Source organism: Otolemur garnettii, unplaced genomic scaffold (genome assembly GCF_000181295.1).
Source record: "Otolemur garnettii isolate 467f Iridium unplaced genomic scaffold, OtoGar3 scaffold00116, whole genome shotgun sequence".
NCBI lineage: Eukaryota > Metazoa > Chordata > Mammalia > Primates > Galagidae > Otolemur > Otolemur garnettii.
In genome coordinates, this window is record NW_003852511.1 from 2,153,137 (window position 1) to 2,171,745 (window position 18,609).

At 42.4% G+C, this 18,609-nt stretch overlaps 1 protein-coding gene across 1 annotated transcript in view; it reads right to left on the reverse strand.

Annotated features, from left to right (window-relative positions):
- Positions 1–18,609, reverse strand: part of PCNX2 (pecanex homolog 2) — a 340,225-nt gene that overhangs the window by 34,582 nt on the left and 287,034 nt on the right. Inside the window, exon 27 of the mRNA XM_003797465.1 lies at positions 646–899. Within this exon, the coding sequence (XP_003797513.1) occupies positions 646–899 (254 nt within the window). The remainder of the gene's footprint in view (positions 1–645; positions 900–18,609) is intronic.

Here is an 18,609-nt window from a genome sequence, read left to right on the forward strand (position 1 = left end):
AAAAAAAAAAAAAAAAAAAAGACCCACCCCAGATATCCTCAGCCAGGCTGCCCTCACCGCTCTCTCCCTGTCTGAAAACACCACAGTCTCAATCAGCACTCTGCATCCTCAGACAATGCTACACTGTCCTCTGGCAGATTTATTCCAAACTGGCATGTTTTCTGAGGCTGTATACAGATTGGACAGACAACTGAAAAAATGAAGAAAGACTCTCATACCCAGTCCTGCCTGGATCCTTTAGCAATATTCTTGAGTTTTCATCACGAGCTTAAAATATAAATCCGATTCTAAAGTGAACAATTTGCAGAGCATCTAAGTCAACATTTAGAACTCAGAATTGAGGCTGAGTAAGGTTCCCCGATGCTTACATTTGTCATCACCATCATTACGAGCAACTTGTGCTGCCGCGGCAGCGAAGCAGCAGACACAGAAAGGAGCATGGAAGCCTGGGAGCTGCTGGGCTTAGACTGTGACTCAGCAGCACAAACCCCAGGCTAAAGCCCTCTAGGATTGTTTGCAAACGCAATGGTTCCCAAACCTGCAGGGGTTCTTATTCAGGGTGGAGGAGAAGCTCCAAAACCCAGCTGTGTACCAAGCTCTTCAGGAGCTCCCTGTGCCAGTGAAGCGTTATTCCCAGGCAAGTACCTTGATGTAGTACCGGATGAGGAGCCTTCGGAGGTCAAACACCTGCAGCATGGTGGCGGCATTGTTGTCCAAGATGCTATAGCCCTCCAGGATGTACTGCGTCTGCGCAATCTCCCAGGTGAGCCAGCGGAGGTGGAACGCAGCGTTGCAGGACAGCAGGTGGGGCAGGTGGCCTGGTTTGCAGCAGCAGCAGCCTCTGTCATCCTCATCGCCCTCCATGATGGCTTCCACCTCCCTCTGCTGGCAATAGGTTCCTGGACGAGCACAGACATGAAGGAAGTGAGACAAGCAGTCACGCTAGATGCTCGTTTTGGATGGATTTGTTTTTGCTTGCATGAGAGGGGAAGATGCTGAGGAGAGTCTAGAACGCAGATTTGTTTATTCTTAGTTCAAGGAGTGCCCTTGAAGAAGTCACAATTCTCATTCATAGTCATTGTGATTCTCATCTCCTCCCAGGCCTTTGTATTAGGAGCGTGTGCTGTCACAGTGGACACGGACGTTACTGGCTGAAATTCAGGATGGTTACAGCATTGAGCTGCAGGTCATGACTGAGGAGATGGGGGCTAAGGCGGCAGGTGGAGATATCAGAGAGCCTGAGAGCCCCTAGGTGTGCGGTGCCCTGCCAGAGGACCTGCTGCCAAGCTGCAAGGCTACACCAGCAAAACCCACATCTCGGAGATCAGGATGTGGCATGAACTGGGCATGCTCCCAAAGGATTTACTTCCAGAAACACGGCAAGATGGTAGGGGTCAACAACCTTTGAAAGCAGAACACTATAGCTAATTGAACACTATCATCAGTGACTTGAAGGGAAACAGATTTAGGATGCTAACGACAGGATGCTACTGACATGGCCTCTCATGGGCAATCATGTTCTGAACTTACCTCAGCAGACTGGGCTGGTGGACAGAATCTCAAACACTGAAAAGTAATGGGAATAAAGGGAATATCCTGCAGGTAGCATCAACGACTCAGCTACACAGTTTATGACTATAAAGTTTATGACTATGACCACATTTAGCAAAAGGACACCTAAAAATGGCATGTGATCTGGACCGCATCTAAACAAAGAGACAGCTTTGATGGGAATGTGTCTGGTAGACCCACAAATGGGGTCACCAGTAAAAGGTAATAAAGCTGGGGAATCTGAGAAAGTTGCACTTTTTTTAGTCCATTAAAAATGTTGATCAGTACTGATTTGAAAAAGATTATAAAGATTATTATTTACACATTAAGCATTAAGAAACAAGATAATTTTAGAAAACTTAAATCCTATTTCTGAATAACAACTTAAAACCCAGGGTATTTACTTTGAAGAAAAGACTTTCAAAGATATTGTGGTTGCCTTCAACAACTCTCTGAAGACACTCATTTGGAAATGTGAACAGATATTCTCTGTAGTTCAGAAGGCATTGTTATGACAAGGGGTCCTCAAACTTTTTAAACAGGGGGCCAGTTCACTGTCCCTCAGACCATTGGAGGGCCAGACTGTGGGGCCCCGGGATGAGTCGGCTGCTAAGCAGGACAGGCAGTGGTGGCAAAAACACCCAGTGGGCTGGATAGATGTCTTAGGTGGGCTGCACGTGACCCACTGGCCATAGTTTGAGGACACCTGGTTACGACTAGCAGAAAAAAGTCTTAGGGCATGGAATTTATCAAAAGAAAGACCATTTGTGTGATGTGGGCTATTTTTCTTGGGGTTAGGTAATATCTCAAGGTGGTTCTGCTTTGCATTTCTCTGATGACTGAGAACAATGAAGATTTTTTTCATATGTTGGTTGGCCATTTGTCTGTCTTCTTGGGAGAAGGTTCTGTTCATGTCTTTAGCCCAATCACAGAGTCTCAAAGCTGCAAACGTTGGTATGGGTGTAGAGAGAAGGGAACACTGATACACTATTGGTAGGATTGCAAACTAATATAACCCTTTTAGAGAGAAGTATGGAGAATCTTCAAAGAACTAAAAGTAGACCTTTCATTTAATCCTGCAATCCCATTACTAAGAATCTACCCAGAAGAAAAAACATCATTTTACCATAAGGATATTTGCAGTAGAATGTTTATCGCACCTCAATTCACAATTGCCAAGATGTGGAAATAACCAAAGTGCCTATGGACTCATGAATGGAGAAACTATGGTATATGTATGTCATGGAATGCTATTCAGCCATAAAGAATGATGGAGACTTTAAATCTTCTGTATTTACCTGGATTTGGAGAACATCCTCCTAAGTAAAGTATCATAAGAATGGCAACGCAAGTATCTAATGTACTCAATACTAATATGAAACTCGATGAACAGCTACAGGCCTACACATGAAAAAAAATTAAAAATGATTTAAGAGGGAGGGTGGTGAGGCGATTGGTGAGCTCTCACCTAACAGGTACAATGGAGGGGTGTAAGCCACACCTTCTGGGTAAAAGGCTCAACTACAACTTGGACTCTACCTAACAAACACAAGCAATGAAACCTGATTAGGTTCATATCCATAGATTAATCTGAAATGTAAAAGCAAGACCATTTAAAACTGAGAGTTCAATAATTAAATGGATTGCCTGGGGAGAATAAGAGGCTAATGAAGGAACTGGTGGTGACAAAACAGGAGTGACAGGTGCAAACAGCCAAGGGGAAAAGCCACGTGAACTATGAGTTGCAGTCAAGAGAAAAGCAAGAATAATGAAGAAGTTATAAGGCAAAGTGGGATTGACGGTACCATCTGTTGCTGGTGGTGACGGTAGGGGTGGCTCAGGTATAGTTTTCAAGATAGATGAGTCCCAGGAATACTTATTAACAGGAAGAAAAAAAGGACAAAAGAAGAAATCAAAGATAAACCAGAGTTCTGGAGGACAGATTAACTTGGAGGCTGAGGAAAGGCCGAAAGAGAAGGCAGACACAAAATACAATAAAGCTGAAAATTAAGTTAAATAAAATAGGCATTCAGAGTGGAGCAGGGAGGGAGAGAAAATGCAGGGGGTGGTGGGAAGTAGCAGAAAAAAAGTAGCCCCGAGAGGCCCCTGAGATATTTCATTTCAAGAGATGCCTGCTTCCCTGTGGGCCTGGATCCAGGAATTATTTGTTGAGAGTCACTATTTAAATATACTTAAAACTACTTAAAAGATTTCATGGAAATATCATTTCCACGTTGACACAGGACAATGTGATTTCAGTGGGAAGCAGTAGTCAACAAATGGGTTTTGAGAAAAGGTAGCACATTCTGGCTGCTTAACTTTGGTCAAGTTATTTAACTGGATCAAGTTTGTATCTTCATCTATTAAATGGGCCATTCTAAGGATTAAAGAAAATGGTATATACACAGTGCTTAGTAACCACTCAAAAATGGCAGTTGTTACTATCATTTTTACTAGCTTATGAGCTCTATAAAAGCAGTACCTGATGGAAATTCAGTAAATAAATGAATAAATAGATGAGCATATGAATAAATTTATTCATTCAACAGGTAATAAGTGACCACTATGTGCCAGGCCCTGTCTATGTATAGGGAATACAACAATTAAGAAAAAAAACCCGTAAAATCCCTGTTCTCCTGTGGCTTATAGAGTAGGGCTGAGAACACAGACACACAAAGAGGTTTGGATACCAGGGTGGGACAGCTATTTTAAGGAGGAGCATCAGCAAAGGCCTCCCCAGGATGTCTGAGGCTGGGTGCACTCTGCGCAGATAACTCAGAGAAGAATTTTCCCTATGGACAGAAGATCAAGTCAAAGGCCTCGGGGTGGCAGCATCTTGGGATGGGAGCGGGCTGTCATGTTCCCAGAGCAGCAAGGATACGTACAGCGCAGTGCACAAGTGGGAAAGGGCAGGAGATGAAGCAGAGCGGAAGCCGGGGCAGATCCTGCTTGGAATCTGTTGAAGGGACAGTTGGATGGTTTGAGCTAAGGGGAAGCGTGGTCTGACTTATGTCTTAGGAGACCATTCTGGCTGTTACCCAGAGCATCAATTATGGGGCTGTCCATTAGTGAAAAGGAGGAAGAAAAGTGATTCAGACCCATGTGGCTGGAGGAAGTAGTGAGAAATTATTATACTCTGTATGTGTTTAAAGGCAGTCTGATGGTTTTGCTGACCAGTTTAGATATGGGATACTGAAAAGATGAGTGAAGAATAATGCTAAGACTTCTGTCCTGAGCAGGATGAAGAATGGAATTACTATTTACAGAGGAAGAATGGAATTCCCATTTGCTGGAAGACCAGGCTTTGGGTGTGGGTGGAGGGAAGATCAGGCACTTTTTCTTGTATACGTTGTGTTTTAAGTAAACATCACTGATCCACACCGAGATGTCCAGGAGGCAGTGGGTGAAGGAGTCTGGAACTCAGGGGAAAAGTCCTGGCTGGGGATTTGTAAATCTGGGAGGATTATTAGCATATATGGACTATTTCAAGCCCTTTGGGGTGAGTATGCAGAGAGCATGGAGAAGGGGTGTGAGACCTGCACCCTGAGAATGTCAACATTTAGAAGCTGGGCAGGTGAGGAGATACCAACAAAGTGATTCAGCAGAGTGGCAGAGTTCAAAAACCCCCAAAGTCCCCAAAACCAAGTATAAAAAAGGAGTTTAAAAGAAGAGAGAACATCTACATCAAATGATGCTGCTAGGTCAAATTACATGAAGAATTAGCTGCTAGGCTTGGCAAGGTGGAGGTTTATGGGGATCTTTGCAAGAGAAGTTGTGGTGGGATGGAGGGAAGGGGAGGAGTATTCTGATGGGAGTGAATTTAAGAAAGAACAGGGGAAGCAAAAACAGTGAATGTCTGCGATGCTTTTGATTTTGTCCTCTTTGGCACCTCCCTGTGAAGGCTGGGACCTCCTGCTGAACACACGTGGCAGGAGTTGCATCCTCACCCTGCTTAAGTAGAGGGAAAGAATTTAATCTTTAAGCCTTAAGTAAGACGTAGCTATAGGTTTTCCATAACTACTCTCTCTCAGTAGGAGGAATTTTTCTTCCATTCCTAGATTTCTAAACATCTGTGTTTACATCAAGAATGGGCATTACACTTCAGCAAATGCTTTTACTCCACCTATCAAAATGACAATGTGATTTTTCTCATTTAGTTTGTTAATATGGTGAATTATGTTGATTAGTTTCTACACATTAAACTAATTTTCTTTACTAGATAAACATTACAGGTTTATATATTGCTGGCTTTGGACAGATAAGATAGCTCCTGATCGCTTAGGACCAAGAGAAGAGGAAGCAGTAGGCATGGCCATCCATGGGCTCCCAGCAATTCACTTCCACAGCCCAGAATGCACATTGCAGGCTGGAAACACGCGATGCCCCAAAGAGCTTCCTTGGAAGCACCCGTCTAATATCCTGCTGTATGGATGACAGCAGAGATGGTAATGGGGAGGACACCCAAAACATTTTTCTTAAGACTGGAATTCCAAACTTGCATTGCCCTTGCCAGCTGGTTATATCAAGGGCTGCTTTGTGACTGGAAGAAATTATGTCAAAAAAGACCTGAAAACGTTTTTGAGTGGTTATCATTTTTCAGAAGGTCATAGGAGGATCTTCCTCTCAAACTTCTTCTGCAGTCCCACTGCGGGGAGGTGGGCGGTTCTCAGCCTTCCTCCACCCCTACTCATTCCCCAGGACAGAATCTTAGAACAGTAGCTTAAAGGAACATTCAGGTCGTGTATCTCCAGCCATCTGTCCTGGGAGGATATCCCTGTACTTGTTAGTGCACACCAGACAATTTCTGGAAAGAGAATTATTATAAGAATTTCGTAATTCTTTCTTTCTTTCTTTTTTTGAGACAGAGCCTTAAGCTGTCCCCCTGGGCAGACTACTGTGGTGTCACTGCTCACGGCAACCTCCAACTCCTGGGCTCAAGCAAGTCTCCTGCCTCCGCCTCCCAAGTAGCAGGGACCACAGGCACCTGCCACAACGCCTGGCTATTTTTTGGTTGTAGCCGTCATTGTTTGGCAGGCCCAGGCTGGTTTTGAACCCACCACCTTAGGTGTATGTGGCTGGCGCCTTAGCCACTTGAGCCACAGGCGCCAGCCAAGAGTTTCATATTTCAAGGAGCCTCAATTTGCTTTACGGTTGGTTGATAGGTATACAATTCATAGAAAAAAAGATTTACTTTTCTACCCATTTGATTATAAAATTACATACTTAAAATTTCTTCTTCAGTTCTTAAAAACTATAATTCCTAATAAATGAGCCTTGAGGGGGGTGGTAAAATTGATTTTACTTATTCACAAAGTAAATCAAGCAATTGTTGGTTGTTTAATTCTAAAGAATGGAGATTTTTCTGCCATAGCAAAGACTCATCTTCCAGAGATATCAGCTCCCTTAAAATCACCAGGGCCAGAGACAGAAAGACTGAGTGCTCCCATCATTACTGTCATGAGAAAAATGTCCCAGGATGCTTATTTCCTAATTGTCAAACATCCACTTGATAATCATCACCTTTAACTTAATCTAACCTTGGAGGTGGGGAAGTAGAGTGGGAAGAGTAAAGAGATAGGATGATTGTCACAGAGACGAACCAGAGTGAGGACAGGACTGCCTGCTGAGCCGCTGAGGGAGTTCAGTTCTTTCCTACTTCAGGGGGCAATTTCTCCCCTATGTGCAGTTCTTCAGCAACACTGGACCAAATACGTCTTTCAAATGTGACATTGAGAATCTAGGAGAAGTGTATTGACCCAGTGCACAAAAAAGAAAAATGACAAAAGTGGGTCAGAATAATTTACAACTTGTTTGTTTTTGTGGGCTTTGTGGAGATGTTTTACTATAACAACTTTATACTGCAGAGATCTGCGTTACGATATGCCCATATGAATAAAATTTGTCCTGCGATCTGTCTGGCAAGAGATTTTAAATGCAATGTAATGCCTTTAAGCGAAACAATATTGTTGTTTTCATAGAATTTTTATTTCACATCACCATGTATTTATGTGACACTTACAGACTGAAAAAAAGGATATCTCAGTATCTCATCTGATGTGCACATCAACCTGGTCCTACAGATATAATTTCCCCTTTTATAAATGGGGATACTGATTCTCAAAAGACATTTGTCTTGAGGATGGGTCTGGTCTTTTGAACTTAAAATCAGCATTTTTCTTTTATTATATACTGTCTGAGGAGGCTTAGCAAAGGTTTCTTGAACTTTTTTTTCCTATCAGTTCCTAGGTGAAAATGAAATTATCCACAGTAACTCACATCAGGCAGTTTAGAAGCGTAAGAATAAGAAATGTTAAAATACATAATGATTATCTCTGAATGGCATGATTTTCTGTATTCCTGCCCCATTTGTGGATGAGAAAACTAATGCACTTAACTTTACTTGGCGGAGCAGGTCTTTTCTAGTGCACATCTAACTCAAAGTCGTATGGTATCCTTTCCCCCACAGGCTTATTTTTTTAGTGTTGAATGCCAAGTACGCAGACTCTGTTCATGCTCAACAGGAAGCCCTCTGCCTTCCAGGACTTGCAATCTAGACTACCATGACTCTGTGTCTTTCACTAACAGGTCACATCATTTGCAATGAAGAAAAATATGTGTTTAGGAATTCTGAATGGAGAGTTTATTATTTTATGACTGAAGTTTACAATGAAGAGATTTAAAAGGTTACTCAACCTATACAGACAAAGGTACTCAGGGCTCCCTAATAACCTGAACGTCTTCGAAAGCTCCAGATAGTTCCAGGATTAGTGGGAGAGCTATGGCTCTACCTGGATTAGCCAGTTAAGATAAAGTTTTGGTTTGGATTAGCTTCATATAAGATTAGGTTACATAGATATTTTTAAATGTCCCCATAGGCCAGTGACTATGGGTGTTGGCCAGACTTTGAGATGGCTGATAACATTTCACACAGACAGAATCATAAATCCTGTATTTGCTATTTTGCAGACCTGGTGGTAGCATGCAGCTTCATCCCGATAATTGTGCCTTTGCTTTCAGTGGTTACTCTACAAGGCTCCATCCAAGTTTGGCAAGGCAGTTAGGAATCCAAGAAGCTGAGCTGCTAAAAGTGATCTGTAAAGGTGGCACCATATTAACATTTAGAAGCACGTTTTGATAAAATTTTTATTCGTTTTAATTTCAACTACCTACCAGATTTTAAAAAAATTATTAGTTGGCCAGGTGCAGTGGCTCATGCCTGTGATTCTAGCACTCTGGGAGGCCAAGGTAGGTAGATTGCTTGAGCTCAGGAGTTCAAGACCAGCCTGAGCAAGAGCAAGACCCCATCACTAAAAAAAAAACCCAAAACCACAGCCAGGCATTGTGGTGGGCTCCTGTAGTCTCAGCTATTCAGCAGGCTGAGGCAAGAGGATCACTTGAGTCCAAGAGTTTGAGGTTGTTGCTGTGAACTATGACACCATGGCACTCTATGGAGGGTGACAAAGTTAGATTCTGTCTCAAAGAAAAATGATCATTCTTTTGTTTCATTCTTTTTGTTTTATTTAACCAACCTTCCTCCCTCCCTTCTTCTTTCTCTCTTCCTGCTCCCTGTGGGATCTACTGCACAGGGCATGGACTTGAGAGTCAGCCACAGTCAGTGTTCACCGTCCTCTACCACTGGTGACTGAGGCATCTTGTTGATCTCCTTCACTCAGATTTCTCATGTCTGAAATAGGGTAATAACACCTACTCACTTTACAGAGTTGTTATAAGGAATATTTTGGTAATATAAGTAAAATGATTAGTGGGGTACCTGTTAAGATATGTTATATATCTGGCATCTAATTGGTGTTCAGGAAACTTGAGACTGTCTACTGTCTCACCCAGCCAATATTTTCTGGGCATCCTACCATGAGACAGTCAACGCACTGGGAGAGGCATGTGAACAGGCAAGAATTCCAGCCTTTATGGGGATCACAGCCCAATAGAGCCTGACTCAGTCAATTTTTCATAGTATGTAGGAATAAAGAACTGAATACAAAAACTGTGTATGAACACTGAAAACAAACTGACATTGGTTATCACACTGTCACTTAATGTTATTATCAAGAAACATTTAATGACTGTGTACTATGTGGCCGTACAGCCAGGCAGCATGAATAAAGTCCTGACCTCACAGACTCATGATCAGGACATATAAATACCCAAATGAAATGTAACTTTCATCATATTTTGTTTTAAATTATAGGACAAAGTAATCTGTATTATGTTTTATTGTTTGAACTATTAGAGGAGTAAAAACTGGAAACATTGATCATATAGAGATGTGATTTATATATATGAAAATATATACAAATGCTATATCCCTCATCACAAAAAAAAACACTGAGAAACAAATAAGTTAACAGAGAGAAATGCAGTCACATAAATAATACAGACAGCAAATGCCCACATAACACCATGCATTTCTGATACAGTTTTTCTCAAGATTTCCCAAAACTCCCTTTATTATTTAATAAAATGATTCTCAAAATTCTAAATTCTAAATTCTAAATGATTCAAAACTCCAAACCTTTTGAGTCCCAACATGATGCCAGGAGTGGAAATGTCAGCTTGATCTCATGTGATGGGTCACAGTCAAAATGCAGGCACACAACATACAGCTTATTCAGTGTGACCAAGAAGAAGACTCCTTCACAGGTATTTAAAAAAGCAGTGCATTAAATGAATAAAAAACTGCAACCCAAATATGTGCTGTCTCCAAGAGACCCATTTAACTCACAAAGATTCTCATAGACTCAAAGTAAGGGGTAGAAAAAAAATCCATACAAATTAAAACCAAAAGTGAACAGGTTATTTTTATATCAGATAAAATATAGCTAAGAAGAGTATTTCAAAGGTGACTGTAGTTATATTCAGGAACAAGGTATGTAGCCCTTTTTTTAGGATGTGTTCATGAACTTAATTGTCTGGCCTCATACCTCAAGGAACCAGGAAAAGAAAAACAAACCAAACCCAAAGTTCGCAGAAGGAAAGACGTGGCAAAGATTAAAGCAGACATACACAAAATAGAAACCTAAAAACAGCACAAAAGATAAACGAAATGAAGTTTGTTCCTTGAAAAGAAACAAAATCAAAAGACCACTATTAATCATAAGTTAATAGAGATTAATCAAAAATTGAAGAGACAGGACTCAAATAAGCTTGATCAGATATGAAAAACGAGACATTACAACTGATACCAAGGAATACAAGTACAAAGTGCCACCTGTGATGACTATGGAAACCTCTACACATACAAACTGAAAAACCTAGAAGAAAAGGGTAAGTTCTGGAAACACACAACATCCCAAGCCTGAGTCAGAAAGAAATAGAAATCTTGAATAGACCAATACTAAGAACCAAGACAGATATGGTAATAATAATAATAATAAACTCAATAATAACAAAATAATCCCAGCCTAGATGGACTTACAGTCAAATTCTATGATACCAGACCTCCTAACAAGAACTGGCATCTACTCTATTAAAACTCCTCTATAACAATGAGAAGGAGGGAATGCTCCGTAACTAATTCTACAAAGTCAGTATCATCTTGTTACCAAAACCAAGAAAAGACCAAAAAAAAAAAAAAAAAAGGGAATTACAAACCAGTATCCCTTAAAAACATGGATGTAAAAACCCTCAACAAAATACTAGCAAACAGAATCCAATAGCACATCCAAAAAAAAAAAAAAATCCATCATGATCAAGGGGGTTTCATCCCAGGGGTGTAAGGATGGTTCAATATATGCAAGCCAATAAATGTGATTCACCACATAGAGCAGTGGTTCTCAACCTTCCTAATGCTGCGGCCCTTTAATACAGTTCCTGTGGGTCGCAACCCACAGGTTGAGAACTGCTGACAGAGAGAGAAGTAAAAACAAAGACCATATGATCACCTCACCAGATGCAGAAAAAGAATTTGATAAAATCCATCACCCCCTCATGATAAAAAACCTTCTTCAAATTAGGCATAGAGGAAAATACTTGAAAATAATAAAAGTCACATATAACAAACCCACAGTCAACATCATACTAAATAAGAAAAAATTGAAAACATTCCCTAAAGATCTGGAATAAGACAAGGGTACCCACTGTCACCACTTCTGTTCAACACAATACTGGAAGTCGTAGCTAGAGCAATCAGATAAAACAAAGAAATAAGGAGCATTTAAAAGAAGGTCGAACTGTCTCTATTTCCTGATGATATGATCTTATATCTAGAAAATGCTAAAGATTCCCCCTGAAAAACTTCTACAATTGATAAATAAATTCAGCAAACTCTCAGGTTACAAAATCAATGTACAAAAATCAGTAGCATTTCTATATACTAACAGTCAAGCTCAGTGTGGAATCAAAAACACAATACCTTTGATGATAGTTGCAAAGAAAATAAAATACCTAGGAATGGACCTAGCCAAGGATGTGAAAGATCTCTACAAGAAGAATTACAAAACACTGATGAAAAAAATCATAAATGACACAAACAAATGGAAAAACATCCCATGCTCATGACATTGTTGATTGTCCATACTGCCCAAAGTGATTTACAGATTCAATGCAATTCCCATCAAAATACCAATGTAATTATTCATGGATCGGGAAAAAATAATCCTAAACTTCATATGGAATCCAACAAAAGACTTGAATAACCAAATCAATCTTAACTAAAAGGAACAAATCTGGAGGCATCTCATTACTTGACTTCAAATTATACTGCAAGGATACAGTAACTAAAACAGCATGGTGCTGGCATAAAGTAGAGATGCAGACCAGTAGAACACAGTAGAGAACCCAGAAATAAAACCATATATCTATGACTAATTCATTTTTGACAAAGCAGACACCAAACATACACTGGGGAAAGGATACCCTATTCAAAAGTGCTAGGAAATTGGATAGCCACATGCAGAAGAGTGAAACTTGATCCCTATCTCTGACCATACACAAAAATTAACTCAAGACGGATTAAAGACCAGGCACAGTGGCTCATGACCTAGCACTCTGGGAGGCTGAAGTGGAAGGATTGCTTGAGGTCAGGAGTTTGAGATTAGCCCCAGCAAGAGCAAAACACCATTTCTACAAAAAATAGAAAAATTAGCTGAGCCTGGTGGCAGGCACCTATAATCCCAACTACTTGGGAGGCTGAGGCAGGAGGATTGTTTCACCCCAAGAGTTTGAGGTTGTAGTGAGTATGATGATGCCATTGCATTCTAGCCTGGGTGACAGAATGATACTCTGTTTAAAAATAAAACAAAACAAGTTAAGATGGACTAAAGACTTAAATGTAAGACCTGAAACCATAAAAATTCTAGAAGAAAACATGGGCAAAACTCTTCTAGACATCAGCCTAGGCAAAGAATTTATGAGTAAATCTTCAAAGGAGACTATAACAACAACAACAATAAATAAATGGGATATAATTAAATTTTAAATTTCTGCACAGCAAGGGGAATAATAAACAGAGTAGACAGCCTACAGGAGGGGGAAAATATTCTCAAACTATACATCTGACAAAGCGCTAAGATTCTATCTAGACTCTTCAAAGAACTCAAATAAATCAGCAATATAAACCTTAAATATCCCCATTAAAAATTGGGCGAAAGACATGAACAGAGTTTTTTCAAAAGAAGATAGACAAATGGCTTACAGACATGTGACAAAGAATGTTCAACATCACTAATCATCAAGGAAATGCAGATTAGAATCACAAGGAGATAGCACTGTAGTTCTATCAGAATGGCCATTATTATAAAGACAATAGAAGTTGGTATGGATGTGGTGGATAAGGAACGTTTACACTCTCTTGGTGGGGCTGTGAATCAGTGCAACCTCTATGGAAAACAGTCTGAAGATTCCCCAAAGAACTAACAGGAGATGTACCATTCAACGCAATAGTCCCACTACTGGGCATCTACCCAAAGGAAAAGAAAAAGATACTCGTACCCAAATGTTTATCATGGTGCAATTCATAACTGCAAAGATAGGGATCAACTAAGTATCCATCCATTGATGACTGGATAAAGAAAAGGTGGGGTGTGTGTGTGTGTGTGTGTGTGTACAAGGCCCTAAAATGGTATAAATGACAGTGGAATCTGTAATAAGAAGGCGGAGGGTAGGAGGTGGGTAAGAGATAAAGTTTTTAATAAAGAAAAAATAATAAATAAAAAGCCAAGCAGCAGAACGTCTCCTCATCCCCAGGGGATGCTCTGGTTTCTAATCTGCTGGTGATATTTATTTTCACCTAGAAAAGTAAAGTACAGTATACAGTAACCTTTGCTCACAAATGCAGCGTTGTAGGTGGAGACCAGAACCCTGCTGCTGTTTGCTGGTGCTGTTAACAGCTGGACGCTGGTGATGCGACCGTGCTGCTCAGCTGCCCTCAACAAACTGGTTGTTCACTATGTTAGTGGCATGTCGTATTTTTCACTGCTAGATATTCACATGTAAGTGTAAGAAAATGATTGTTTATTGGGAACAGATAATGCAGAGTCAACGATGATGGTGATATCAAACAACCACAGAGTGTCCTCACACATGGCTGAGATGGGACACTTTTGCCTTCTGATGGTCACAGAGTGTCCTCACGCCTTTGCTTTCTGATGGTTCGATTCATACAGACTTTGTTTCATACACTAAATTATTGAAAAGGTCCCTTGAGGCTATGTGTGTAAGGTATATATGAAACGTAAATGAATTTTACGCTTAGACCTGGGTCCCATCCCCAAGATATCCCATTATGTATATGCAACTATTCTGAAATTGAAACACTTCTGATCTCAAGTATTTTGGATAAAGGACACTCAACCTGTCTATATATCCTCACTCCATTCATTCTGCCCTTCCTATGCCATTTCTCCAACACCCACCCTACGGCGTCTGTGCCATAGTTTTCCTTTCTCTCTTGTTTCCATGGATGGACGACACAGATCCCATGCTCCTGGCCTCACCCCAGCCCTTCAGATCCCTTCCCTTCCCTTGCCATAAGGCACTAGCGAGCCCTCCTCCCCTTTTGCCTGAAACTCCTCCTTCCTGCTTCTTCACTGCAGCCCAGTCCTGTCCCCAGAGGCTGGACTAACACGGAGGCGGAGGCGTGTTGTCCTTTCCTGTTCTAGCACTGGGATCAGCAGGGAGTCAACTCCTCCTGTGACACCAGCCGTGATCGCATGCCCTGAGATATCCACCCACAGCACCTGCTCCTGGGAAGGGATTATTCTCAAACTGCAGCGGGGGAAGTTCCTCTTTCTCCTGAGTACATTCTATGATGGATGCAGTTTACATCCCCTGAATGGACGGACTGTCCGAGCTGGACAGGAAGTTAGAAATCTCACCAACTCTGAGAAAGAAATCAATGCTCTCTGATTTGTGACGCTCTGTTAAATATCCTGACATAAAGTGGGCTTTTGATTGTTTATTTTTTGCTAACTAGAAAAATGATATGGAACTTTTGAAAGGCTGTGCAAAGGACAGAAGAATTATACTCCAGGTACTTAGTGTTTAATGAACCAAATAAACACTATGGTACAAATTAAAAAGAAATACCTGAATGAAGGGAGAGGGTGCAATGGGCAGGCAGAAAGAGAAGCTCTAGCTGAGATTCTGAGCTCTACTGCTGACCAGCCAGACACCCTGAGAGCCTAGTCATCTCCCTGGCTTTGCGTTTCCCCTCAGCAAGGTGTGAGGAGGGGACAGGCCTGTGTGCTGCGAGGGTACTCGCCACCCTCACAGGTGCCTGCTCTCTCTGCCTGGAGCTCACATGCATCTCATAAGACCCTTCTTCCAATGCCTTTGTTTTTCGCCCCATCATTGGCCATTCATCTCTTCAGATAGGTGACCCCGTTCATTTTTCTCCTCTTCTAATAGAAATTAACCCATTAGCCCCTCACTTGCTGACTAAAGGAGAAGGAAACAGATTGGAAAACTTACCAACTTGCACTTCTCCATCTTTCTGTTCGCCTACTTAAATGGGATCTGCAACCCAAGGGATTCCATTGCTTTCAAACACCCTTGAACTTAATGCCGCCTTTGGCCTTCTAACGTGCATTACTTATTACTGTGACCTAGCTTCAGAACCCATGATGAATCTGTCAACTTTTGAATGTTTCCCTGAAAGGCTCTCTAATTAGGTAGATACAAGTAAGACCCATGAGCCCAACAGCAGTGGGAATGACAATCCTGTTTCCTTCCATTAACTAGGAAATAATTTATTTCTATTCTGGGATACATGGGACAGAAAGAATAGAAAAGGAACACAGGGCTTCCTTATTGGTAGAGTCATCATCTATGACCATACTAGTCAACAGAAACAGGATGTGGCATGGGCCCTGTCACTCTTTGGGACCACCCAGGATCTAAGCCCCTGTTCTGTGTTTGGGACATTATGCAATGTGCCCCAACGGGCCAGCTGTTCTCCAAAGCTTTTTACTTTTTCTCCTGGGTACTCAGCCATGCACCATTTCCTAGCCTCTCTTGTAGGTATGTTGATTCTACTATAGCATGGGGGAAGGAATGATGCATCCCAGGTTCCAGCCTAGCCCACAACAATCTCGTGTGCAATCCTCCACCTCCTATCAGCTCCATACTGGAGCCTAAGACAACCTTTCAGTCAGTGTGCGAGGGGGCAGGCAGAGCTGCCAGGGCAGAACAGCAGGGCAGAACAGAACCATCCCTTCCCCCATCACCTCCACTCACTCTGTGTGGATACAAAATAAAAGTCCTCTGCATCAGTCACTGAGGTCTGGCACATCATTGTAACAGCAGAAAGCATTACATCAACCAACACATTACATTGTGAGTCTCAGCCACAGGCAGGGACCGCCTGCCGGTATAGAAACGTCAGAGTCAGACTCTCTTTCCCGGGCCCCCTTGCATCTACAGTACACGTGTGATTGTGGCTTTATCAATCTGATGCATCCACACCAGACTTTGATTAATGAGCAGGTGACACAAAGAAGCATGGTCATGTGGAACGCATTTTGGAAGGGAGGAGGCTGCAGGGGCTGTTTGTCATTTATGGGGGCAGCAGCAGTGTCCAGTGTTGGGGCTCATGGCGTCCATCGCATGATGACAGTGCCTGGGCCATTAGCCAAGACATGCAGTGTGATTTTAGACATAGTTCTTGTCTAAAGAGCTACAGACTCTTCTAATAGCCATAGACTCTTCAGAAGTCCGTGCCCTTTGCAGTATTTTCCAACAAACCCTTCTGCTTAAGTTAGCTGGATTCATTTCTGTATCCTACAGCTAAGAGTTTCTACTGATACAAACACGCCACTTTCAGAGAAAGATGAGGGACCTTCCTGACGCATGGCCTCAGGGACGCTGCCTTCCTCTGGGGTGTATTTTTCATTTCCTGAGAAAGAGCCAGAGCCTGTGCTGTGAACAGGTCACATCCCCACTGATGGCTTTGGCAGCCTTTAGCGGAGAACCACCCCATCTATGTTTTGACTGCCCCAGGTTGTGCTGAAGTAGATTAAATTTGACCAAAATAAAGCCTGTTATTTGGGCAAATAGGGAACTGAAAAGTAAAATACTGAAAAGAAAACTTAAGAATATACCCAATGAGGCAAATGAAAACAGACCCTCCCTCCTTCCCCGGGAATGCTGAACTATAAGTTGCAGAGAAACATGAAACAGAACAATCGTTTTAGGTCAAGCAGATTCTTCCTGCAACAAAAGCATAATTCAGGTTTTGTCAAGTGATTTTGTCTTTTAAAGTCTTGCTATTCCCAACTATAATTGAACTGGGCCAAAGACAATGTGCTGTGTAAGAGTGAGAAGCATCGGGGCGGGGAGCTGGCATTCTTTCCTCCAGATGTCCTCATTATGCCCAAGTGACCCTTACAGCCAGGTGACATGCCTACTGTGCCTGTCAGGGAGAAGGAAAATTAACCAGCCATAACACAGACACCCTCCTAGGCAGCCTTGACTTACACACCACTGCCTCTGTCATGGGGTAGCCACCTCTTTGTGTTTCGGCTGACCAAGTCGCAGAGGTCTGGTGTGACAGTGTGATACAGGCCCCAGGGGTGTGGTGTGACAGTGTGATACAGGCCCCAGGGGTGTGGTGTGACAGTGTGATACTGGCCCCAGGGGTGTGGTGTGACAGTGTGATACTGGCCCCAGGGGTGTGGTGTGACAGTGTGATACTGGCCCCCTGTGCGTGCTGCCTTCCTATAAGCGTACCCTGTGCACCTACATGCCCGTATTTCCACCTCCGTCTGAGCAGTCCTTGGGAATGGCTTGGACCACCAGAGTGTGGCAGGAGGGACGTGGTGCCCGTCCCAGAGGCTGTGCCTCACGAGGCCTTGCAGTGTCTTCACATTCCCCTTTTTTGGAACCCTGGGACCACCCAGCTGTGAAGATGCCTCATCTGGCCCTGGAAGCTGAGGGGCCACATGGAGGAGATCAAGGTTCCAGAGTTCACACCAGCACCCAGAGGCAGCATCCTGGACCCTCTGCCCACTGAATGAAGTTCCCTAAGTGATCCAGGTGACAACAGCAGCAGAACCACCCAGCAACCCACACTCGGGTGTAAAGCGAGTGAGAACCAGCACAGCACTGTCACTCTGACCCGCTAAGTTTGGTGGTGGCCGGTTATGCTTCAAGAGATCATGGACTTGAGGTGAGGCTAAAACATGCAGTGTGGTAGGTTAGGAGGGAGCCGTGTGTGCGATAAGGAGCTGGCAGACAGAGAGAGGACTGCAGAGTTCTGAATCTAATTAACTTTGGGCCCTTTACACTAGAAAATGGGTTGAGATTATCAAAGAAGCTGAAAACGGCACAGAACTTGTGATAGAAACTATAATTCATATTCAACTAGGTTAGCTTCAAAAGTTTTCCCCTTGAATTCTAGGGAAAGAATTAAAAGCTCTTAAGAGAGCTCAGATTCAGAAATTCCGAGTATAGTTTTGTTGGATTACTGTATGGGTGACACTCCCCATCCCTCTGAAAGCTTTTTCTGGCTCCTGTGCTACCTTTTTTTTTGTTTTTTTTTTTTTTGAGACGGAGCCTCAAACTATCCCCCTGGGTAGAGTGCCATGGCATCACGCTCACAGCAAC